At 37.0% G+C, this 10,494-nt stretch overlaps 1 protein-coding gene across 1 annotated transcript; it reads left to right on the top strand.

The window, feature by feature from the left end:
* The first annotated feature begins 4,547 nt into the window (after nt 1–4,547).
* Nucleotides 4,548–10,168, top strand: LOC115438009 (zinc finger protein 398). Its single transcript, XM_030161441.1, has 4 exons — nt 4,548–4,916; nt 5,126–5,262; nt 5,408–5,516; nt 8,882–10,168. Exons 1-4 carry the CDS (start codon nt 4,652–4,654, stop codon nt 9,838–9,840), a joined length of 1,470 nt encoding a protein of 489 aa, XP_030017301.1. The 5' UTR covers nt 4,548–4,651; the 3' UTR covers nt 9,841–10,168.
* The last annotated feature ends 326 nt before the right edge of the window (nt 10,169–10,494 follow it).

Consider the following 10,494-nt stretch of genomic DNA (forward strand, 5'->3'; position numbering starts at 1 on the left):
TGAGGTGTATTTTCTGTAACATTTGGGGATAAAATGACTATGACGATTTATTATATTAACCCATAAAGACCCAAACATGCACCAGCAACCAAAAGCCTCTACTGATCTAAAATGTTTAACACCTGTTGGTCTACTAATCCTATCAATGCATGTAAATAATTGGTGTAAAATGCAGTTTGTCATCTTTTCATGGTCATCAGATATGACCCATTTGGACGTTGAGAGGCTCCGTAGTAACCATGGAAACACCATTATCTTCTACAACATTGACTCACCAGTAAAACCCATGGAGTTTGATAAATAACAGCAGTCATAGACACTTGTTTTATGTTCAGTTAACCCATAAAGGTTAGGAAGACACTATGGCTACAACTACTTGATTCTCACTTACAAAATAAATGACTTTAATATAGAAGTTTGGGACTTGAGGTGTATTTTCTGTAACGTTTGGGGATAAAATGACTATGATGATTTCTTACACTCTGTTGCTTTAACCCATAAAGACCCAAACATCTACCAGCGACCAAAACCATCTACTGATCTAAACTGTTTAATACCTGCTAATCTACTAATTATATCAATATATGCAAATAATTGGTGTAAAATACAGTTTTTCATCTTTTCGTGGTCATCAGATATGACCCATTTGGACGTTAAGAGGCTCCGTAGTAACCGTGGAAACACCATCATCTTCTACAACATTGACTCACCAGTAAAACCCATGGAGTTTGATAAAAAAAAAAAAGAAAAAAAAACAAACAGTGGTCATGGACACTTGTTTTCATTTTCAGTTAACCCATAAAGACCCAAACATCCATGAGCAACCAAAATCATCTACTGATATAAACTGTTTAATACCTGCCAATCCATTTATCCTATCAGTACATGTAAATAATTGGTGTAAAATACAGTTTGTCATCTTTTCATGGTCATCAGATATGACCACCATTCTGCTGTTATGATGCTGGACAAGACAAGTTTAAAAAAAAAAGAGAAAAAAAAAGATAAGACCCATTTGGATGTTCAGAGGCTCCATAGTGAACATGCAAACACTGTCACCGTTAGATGGATCAATGACAGTGGAGATGCTTGTTTTTATGTTCAGTTAATGATATATTTTACTGAAAAAGTCCCTTTTTCCTCCATTTTCTCTGTTTTTGATATAATAACATTCAATTTTAATTTGAGCTTTTATGGACATCAATCATAATCTGTAAATTAAATATAGGAAAGTGTGTAATTTTCACTTAAGAATGCAACATTCTAAGCATAATATTCTAATAAATGGTGATAAATAACTTAAGAAAAAAAAAAAAAAAGATAGAGGACAACATCATTTTGAGAACTGCCACAAAAGTAGCCCTGGGTCTTTATGGGTTAATGATATATTTTATTGAAAAAGTTACTTTTTCTTCAGTTTTCTCTGTTTTTGGTATAATAACCCTAAAATTTAATCTGAGCTTTTATAAACAGCTATATGATCAGTACATTAAATAATGGAAAATACATGATTTTCACAGGAAAAATGCTAAATACAGAGGATTATTTCATTGTAACTGGAGACAAATCACTTAAGAAATGTTAATTATAGGGGGGAAAAAATCATTTGGGAACTACCACAAAAGTAGTTCTGGGTCTTTATGGGTTAATTTATTGCAGAGAAAATTCACCTAGGGCCCCTGAAAATCATTTTTACCTCCCCACTTACCTGTGAACAGAGGCTGTGTTTGTCTGTATAAACCTCACAGTGACATTAACATCCATTTTAATAAGGGAACTGGAGCAACTAAATGTGTCGCCAACAAGTTAAGTGAAATTTGGACGATAAACTCATAAAACGCCTACCCAAAATAAGCACTAAAGTGAAGTTTTCAGGTATGTTTGCAGTAATAGAAAGGAGATTTGTTCAGTGTAGACATAAATGTGTAGCTTCATGTTTGTGCACAAGAACTTAGAGGTAAAATGAACACAAGAAGCAAAAACTCAGAACAAACAAAAAATGGGAAAAGCATTTTATTCTCCTCCGCAACGTCCTTGGCAAATTTCAAAGAAATCTTTGTGTCTCAGCTTGTGTCTGTGCAGGAATATTAGATAAGCATTTTAGTTAGTTAGTTTCAGTCAGCCCAAACCTCCTGGCTGAAACCTGGATGTTTTCCTGTTAAGACACATTAACTCTTTAACAACGACAGTCTTTCCAGCGCTGCATTTTGCACTTCAGAGCATTGAAATTACTGTAACTCCTGAACTGTTTTTGGTATCCACAAAATTCAAATGGCATCGGAAAGCTGAGATCCTGAGCTTTTCGGCACTTTGTAACACTTTACAGCACCAATGTGAGCCTCTATTGCAAGTAGAATGGAACTCTTTTGGAGACTTCCACAAGCTAAAAAAAACACTTGGAAATAACAAAAAATATGAAGCCATAATATGGATACTGAATGTTGAAGACCAAGAAGTATATTTGAGCAGAAGTAAAACAGCTGAAAGTCTATTTCTGCAATCACAAAACGTTTTGTCATGGATATTTACAGTTGTTTCTGACAATAAATATGAAAAAAAAAAAAAAACTTTAAGTCATTTTTTTCTTTTTTACCAAAATACATTGGTTTAAACATGTATTAGTTATAATAATTATCATTAATGGACAGATATTGAAAGTTAAGTTCTTCCTGAAAACAAAACTACAAAAGAATTGACAAAAAACACATTTCATGACACTTTTATTGCAAAGAAAACACAAATACACCCAGGCAGCCTGTTATAATGACAGTCTTAAAAGGGTTAACCAGGTCTATGCAAGGACACACAAGATAAAACAATAGACAGTGACTCTGCAGTTCATATTTATAGTAAATATTGTAGGCAAACATGAGCTGACAGGTATAAAAACAGACAAAATGAGTTTGAGGCTCTCTGATTGTAGTAATTACAAAATTACTTATCTTAGACACCTTTTGTCCGTCACTATATTTTGGAATTTGACTTGTAGCCAAATAGACAGTTGCTGTGTTTTTTAATCTGCATTTTTAAATCTGTGCAGTATTTAACCTGTTTCTGTACTTGCGTTCTTTCCTCAATCAGCACCTCAGTTATTAATTTATGAATTTAAACAATCATTCATTTGTGCATTCATTCATGTATTGATGTATTCATTTTTGCCTTTATTCATTGTTTGACTTAAGTGTTGTACTCATTTTAACAGGCACTTCATATGTTACAAATGAAACAAAATCATTTCAGTTTGAAACAACTCACAATATTGGAGTTATTTAATAATTTAACTTTTATTCCTATTAAATGTGTTTCAAAAGTAAAAACATTACAACATAACAAGTAAAAGAAGTTATAGATAATGGCTGTTTTCTCTTTTCATTCATTTTCCTTAATTGGATTGATTAAAATATATAAAAAATTAAAAAAAAAAAAAAAAAAAAGTGTGTGTGTGTGTGTATGTATGTATGTATGTATGTATGTATATATGTATATATATATATATATATATATATATATATATATATATATATATATATATATATATATATATACATACAAATATATATGTATACATACAAATATATATATATATATATATATATATATATATATATATATATATATATATATATATATATATATATATATATATATATGTATAAAACCACAAAACTATTTGCATGTTCATCACTGTTTTTTCTCTAGAGGCAATTGTGCTTGAATAGTTGTTATTGTTAAATTTTTTATTTGTGCATGTTGATTGTATATGGCTGCTACCTTTGGCCAGGTCTCCCTTGCAAAAGAGATTTTGAATTTCAATGGGACATCCTTATTAAATAAAGTAAATAAGTAAAATTAAATAACAGACTATACAGGCTATGAAGGAAAAATATTTAGGTTTTCACTGTTTCATTATTATACTCCTTCTACTGATGTCAAATTAGTTTTTAGGTGATTTGTTATGCTTTTATGTAGTGTTTCTCACACAAAATGAGGTTTCAGTTGCTATCATTTTTAAAGTATTTTTTAGTATAAATGAAAAATCTAACTGGCAAACATATAAAACTAAAATAATTATAATACAATAATACATTAATAATTATTTTATAAGAAAAAAGGAAATTTTTTTAAATTTTAAATTATTTCATTCCCAGATTTTTATTTATTTATTTATTTATTTTTAATGAACTTTATTGAAGAACCACAACAATATAATCAGACGTTACAGGCAACAGACAGTATAAAAAATATAACAAAAAGACAACACAGTTATTGAAAGAAGGTATAATCATTCCATTTAAAGAATTCTTGGTACTTACGAATAGATTTTATTGCTTGTTAAATTTTATTTTATTTTTTAAAATAATTACTTAGAATTTAGATGTTTTTTAAATTTATGATTCCCAAGTACAATAAAAACATTGATAATGATTTTATTTATTTATTTTAATAAATACAGTATATAGTATTTCCCTTTTGCGTCACCCGATGTAACTGTTCCGACAGTGTTTGTGCGCCTGCGCAGTACGGGACACGCCCCTTCTTCTTTTAAACCATGTGCCTATCGTTGGTAAATAAAGGTCTTTGCTGATTTCCGTCCTGTTTTTATCGGATTTTTTCGGCCTCAAACGTCGACCTCTGCGGAGCCGGAGCCGCCATGATGTCCGGGGGCGTCGTGAACCTTCAGGCGCAGGTAGAGTCGGTGCTGGGGGCGCTGGTCAAAGCTGCTACGATGGAGTTAACCAAACTGTTCGAGAGCTCATACATAGGCTCGGCCGTGGATGTGGACGTGGGCCGCACGGAGGACGGGGCCGAGAAGACACCCCTGAACACACTCACACACTGCTTATTCAGCGGGAAGAATAGACGAAGCATCGGGGTGCAAGTGGACGCCGACGCTGATCTTTCGTTCGAGCTGTATGGTGCGTGTTTTGATGGTGGGGGGCTTTAATGCATGAACTTCCTGTTTGGATTCACAGATGTGCATGAGGAAACTGCAGATCTAACAGTGTGACGTTCTTGCAGGGTTACTTTTCAGTGCATGGTGTTGGTGCATTTTCTTGTTTGCAGCTGTGTGCATATATGGTCCTGCAGGAATGCATTAACCCCTCCCCCCCTTCTGTGTCTGCAGGACCCCTCCTCTGCTCAGATTTAGACTACATGAAGGGGTGCAGAGTGGAGGTAGAGGAGTGTATCATTCCACCAGAGATCCTGCTGGCACAACACAATGGCCTCTCTGACCCTGAGTGGCCACTTCTGAAGGAACAGGTCAGAGGATTTACAGGCTAATAATTCAGTCATGAGCAGTGGAACAAACTAAAGTGAAACTAACTAGCTAGGCATTTCCTCCTGACCTGAAAGTATGTGATGGCTGTACTTCCACTGTTTGATTTGTTTCTTGTCTTGTGTTCAGGCTTTGGCAGAGACTATTGACATGGTGGAGTTGAACGTCCTTGAAACAGAGGCTCCAGTTTATAATCAGCACCAAACAGAGGTTGTTTTGCATGGGAAAGATCAGCACTGTGAGTTCAAATCAGCATGTGTTGTCTTTATTCCACTATTTTTTTAACCTTTATTTAACCAGGAAAAAGATCCCATTGAGATTAAGAACATCTTTTCCTAGGGAGTCCTGGCCAAGAGGCAGCATGAAACACAACACATAATTACAACATACAGTTACAACATACAATAATTTGCAGGATAAGTCAACCTATGAAAAACAAGTGCAAGTTATTGAGTTATTCTCTAGCACTTTGAGTTTGGATTTAAAAGCATTCAGGGAGATCAATTCAGTCAGTTTCCAGGCTTATAGCAACATATTCCATGTGCAAGGAGCAGAGTAGATAAATGCCCTTTTACCCCGCTCTCTACGGGCAAATGGCCCAAAGAAGAACAAATGCTCATTCGATTGCAGACAATAAGAATTCCACTAATATTCCTGTTTACATGGACACATTACTCCCCTGTAAATATTTCTTCATATTTAACTTCTTCGTGAACACTTGTTGAATAATGTTTAGAAACAGGCATTTGACAAATGTGGGCATTTCTATTTTTAGTCATGTCCTAAGAATCCACCTAAAACCAAAATAATATTGATAAATGCCACATTTAATAGGATATGAACTACTGTCATGTAGATAAAGTGACTACTACATGTAGCTACTCGACATGACGCCCAGGAACACAAACTGGGAGTCACCAGAACCCTCAACCACATTGCAAAATAAATTCCTACAGTGGCTGAAGGGAAAAAGATGGAAGAATAACGGGTTAAGGAAGTACTGAAGACATGTGGTTCCTCTAACTGGGCCTTCCTTAAACCAAGAAACCAAAAACCCACCAACAACACAGGGGAAAAGGCATTGTCGTTCCATACACAGTGGGAGTCTCTGAAAAACTATGAAGGATTTTCAACCAGCACAATATCCCAATATATTTCAAACCCACCAACACCCTCAGACAGGCTCTGGTACATCCCAAGGACAAACTGCAGAGGGAGAAGCAAAGCAACGTGGTCTATGCCGTTCAGTGCAGTGAGGAATGTACAGACTTCTACATAGGAGAAACCAAACCCCTCCATAAACACATCAACACAGGAGAGTCTCCAACTCAGGACCAGACTCTGCAGTCCATCTTCACTTGGAAGATAAAGGGCATGTCAGGATATTGGTCAGAGAAGACAAATGGTTTGAGAGAGGAGTCAAAGAAGCCATTTTCCTTGAACAGAGGTGGTGGTCTGAGACACTACTTATCAAAAACCTACAACACCTTTTTAAATAATATTCCCAAACAGTTTTCAACCAACAGCCTTCCACACCTGGAACCAAACCCCCCCTGAAGGATTTGAACAGTGGCCCACCCCTCTCATCAACGACCCTGAAACTCACACACAATACCCACTAAGGACCCTACCCCCCGGCCCCCCACCTTATGACCCTAACACTGAAGATCATTAGCATATGAAGTAACAGCTACACAGACCACCCCCCCTGCAGGTTTATAAATCCAGTTTCCCCCACTAGTTATCAGAACTGAAGAAGTCTCTCAGATGAGAGATGAAACATTTTCAAAAGAGCTAAACCAGTACAGTTGAACTGAGAACTACCAAGAAAAACGATGACCTGGGCAAATGAGAACCTACCCAGACTACTCGACATGGACTTCTCAATCTTATCACTGCAACTTGCATGAAGAACTATAAGCCTGTTTTGAAGAGAGCTGAAGGGCGAATGTGGAAACTATGAACAGACAGATATGTTTGTCCTTCACAGGAAAATAGTTTTCACAATCTGTACAGCCCTGAGAACACAGCACATCACAACACAAACCCAAAAACAGCAATTCCCCAGCTGTATTCTAGCAACCACACATATCCATCTAACACATTACAGTTTCTTTAATGATTTATTCAGTCGTGTTATTGCATTGTAGAGTAGTGGAAAAGAGCTTTCAGGCACCCTTAAAATTTCACATAATCTTAACTATTATCTTGAAATATTTGCAGAAAAATCACAAACGAATGTAAATGATTATTTTTTTGTTTATTATTAATAAGAAAAAAAATAACAAAACTAATTTCAACCTGTCTTGTCCTGGATGTGTTCCATTATCTTGCTGAAACATCCAGTTTTGACTTTGACAGAACAGAGCGTGTGCAGAAGGGAGCATGTGTGTTGCTGTAAATACCTTTTTTACATTTCTTTTTTATACATATGTTGAACATATTGTGTGGTCATACTGTTTGTACTGTCTTCATTTAATAGTTCAGTATTTAGGTTTGTCACCTTAGCCAAGAGCTACCTGTTGAAATTTATGTTAGTTATGTGTACGCATAATGACAATAAATATTCTTGAATCTTATGATGATGATGATGATGATGAGGTTGAGAACAGAACAGTACAGGGCAGAGTTCAGTGACTTTAGACTGGTTCTTTACACAATAAATCACAAATGCACACGGCGTCCAGAAACTTCTTCCCACCATTGTAGGTACAATTTTCATTGGCTGCTGGACAATACGTCAGTGTCGTCATTAGGGGAAGAAAATATCGGTTGCACAATATATTGCAACATTTCATTTCACGATACTGTATCGATATTAAAAAGTGCTGTATCGATATTTTTAGGTATTTATTCAAATGCAGACATGATGAGGGTTGAATTTTGTGTTTGGTTTTTCTTTTTTGTTTATACTTTATTATTATTTAACACTGTTTTGTTAAATAATGGGCATTTCAAGCATCCTAAGAGCACTGAGAAACAGATGTTAGTGCCTTTGTTGGGATGGCACAAAAATAATGTTATGACTTTGGATGGTTCGGGGACTGTCCATTATGCATTCTATTCACAACTAATAGAATATGAACATTTGAGCAGGATCTTAAACTGTACTGTCTCTGAAACATAATTAAAGTTTTTACAGTGAAAGGTTTTGTGATTTAGCATTGGATCCGGTTCTGATCAAATAACAATTTGTTTAGTGTTTGTGCATATTTCTGGTGTAATTAAAATTTTTCCAGGAAATAGTCGATTAAAAAAAAAACAACAAGAAGATATGACCTTGTTAACAGTATTGTGATATATCATATTGTGATTCTAGTATTGTGATTTGTATTGTATCACCAGATTCTTGCCAATACACACCCCTAGTCATCATTGTAGTTATCTGTAAACACATACAAGTGAATAGAACATCTGCAGTTTTTCTGGATTATAAAAAATTCAGCCATAGATGAGGCTGCGTTCTGTGTATGAAACTTTTTGCATGACATAGATCATAAATGTGAAAATAAAACCTCAAATGATGGATGCCAACCATCTACATATAGTAATCTATTGTAAAAGTTGAGAGGAATCACTAAAAATGCTTCTAATCTTTTCCAGATGCCATTAATACAGTACATGATGAAGAAAAGTCTCCGATTAAACAGAAGCCTCTCGTGGTCCTACATGACGTATGTGCCGTTACTTCTCCGGAGAAGGTGAAGTTCGTTTGCCCGTTGGTCCTCAAACCGGAGTCTCCTGCGGCGAGTCTCGACAGTTCAGAGAAGCCAACTCAAGCGGAGCCTCAGCAGGCCGTCGTCAGCACGGCAAAGGGCACGGCGTACAGCCCGTCCCCGTCCGATGGCGCGGTGACACCTGCACAGGTCGGGATCTGGGAACGGATCCACCCCCAGAAGGAGGCCAAGAACCACCTCCAGATGAAGCTGAAGCTGATGTATCCTGACCAAAAGCTTGCGAGTCCGTGCGCGGTGCAGCTGGTGGACCTGTTCACGGTACCTCAGACTGACGGGAAGCTCCAGGAGTATTGTAGTAAAAAGCGCAGTGCCAACAGCAGCACAGGTTGGCCTCTGCCCAAAGATCTGCGCCACCACCAAGGCGTCCACACGGGCCACCGCCTCTGCTGCTTCACCCCATCTGAGAACGGTATTTGGCGGCTCCGGACGGTTGTCAACCACACTCGTGAAGGCTACGCCTGCAGCATTTGCAAGAAGACGTTCAAGCGCAGGAAGATCCTCCGGCGTCACGAGCGCTTCCACTCCGGAGAAAAGCCGTACTCGTGCCCGACTTGTTCAAAGACGTTCGCGCTGAGGAAGAGCCTCCGCCGTCACCTGAGGTTCCACACGGGGGAGAGGCCTCACAGCTGCACACAATGCGGCAAAAGCTTCCGCATCCGAGACAATCTGAAAACACACCTGAGGTTTCACACGGGAGAGAAGCCTTTCAGCTGCGCTACATGCGGGAAGACGTTCAGGATCATGAAGAATCTGGAGAAACACAAACTCAGCATGTGTGCGTATTTTGTCCCTTCGTTCAGGATGATAGCGGGTTTGCCACAGTGAAGACGTCTGCAGCAGGCGGTGCGGAGCCGTTGTTTCTACCTCAAACTAACAATGTTGTGTAGCTTTTGTAGGCAACTTCCAAACATAGTTGAGATTATAAATGTTTATAGTTTAACAGAAAGAGAAACACAAATGCGTTCCTGGCATTAGGAGTCATACAGAGGTTTATACATGACTGATATAAGTTGCAGTGTGGTGAGAGTTTCCTTTTTAACCCATAAAGACCCAAACAGTCACCACTGAACAAAATCATCTACTGATCTAAACTGCTTAATACCAGCTGATCCACTAATCCTATCAATACATGTCAATAATTGGTGTAAAATGCAGTTCATCATCTTTTCATGGTCATCAGATATGACCCATTTGGACGTTCAGAGGCTCTGTAGTTACCATGGAAACACTGTTATCTTCTACAACATTGATTCACCAGTTAAACCCATGGAGTTGGATAAATGACACTTACCTTATGTTCAGTTATTGATATATTTGCAGAAAAAGTCACTTTTTCTTCAGTTTTTTCTGTTTCTGATGTAGTAACTCGTCAACTTTAATCTGAGCTCTAATGAACTATTACTTGATCAGTAAATTAAATATAGGACAATACCTGATTTTCACTGGAAAAATGAAAAATACAGAGGATAATATTATAAT

Source organism: Sphaeramia orbicularis, chromosome 17 (assembly GCF_902148855.1).
Source record: "Sphaeramia orbicularis chromosome 17, fSphaOr1.1, whole genome shotgun sequence".
Taxonomy (NCBI): domain Eukaryota; kingdom Metazoa; phylum Chordata; class Actinopteri; order Kurtiformes; family Apogonidae; genus Sphaeramia; species Sphaeramia orbicularis.

Coding starts and splice junctions, on each gene's coding strand:
- LOC115438009 (XM_030161441.1), top strand. CDS start 4,652: ATGATGTCCGGGGGCGTCGTGAACCTTCAGGCGCAGGTAGAGTCGGTG. Junction 4,917..5,125: donor TCTTTCGTTCGAGCTGTATG/GTGCGTGTTTTG, acceptor CTGTGTCTGCAG/GACCCCTCCTCTGCTCAGAT. Junction 5,263..5,407: donor GGCCACTTCTGAAGGAACAG/GTCAGAGGATTT, acceptor TCTTGTGTTCAG/GCTTTGGCAGAGACTATTGA.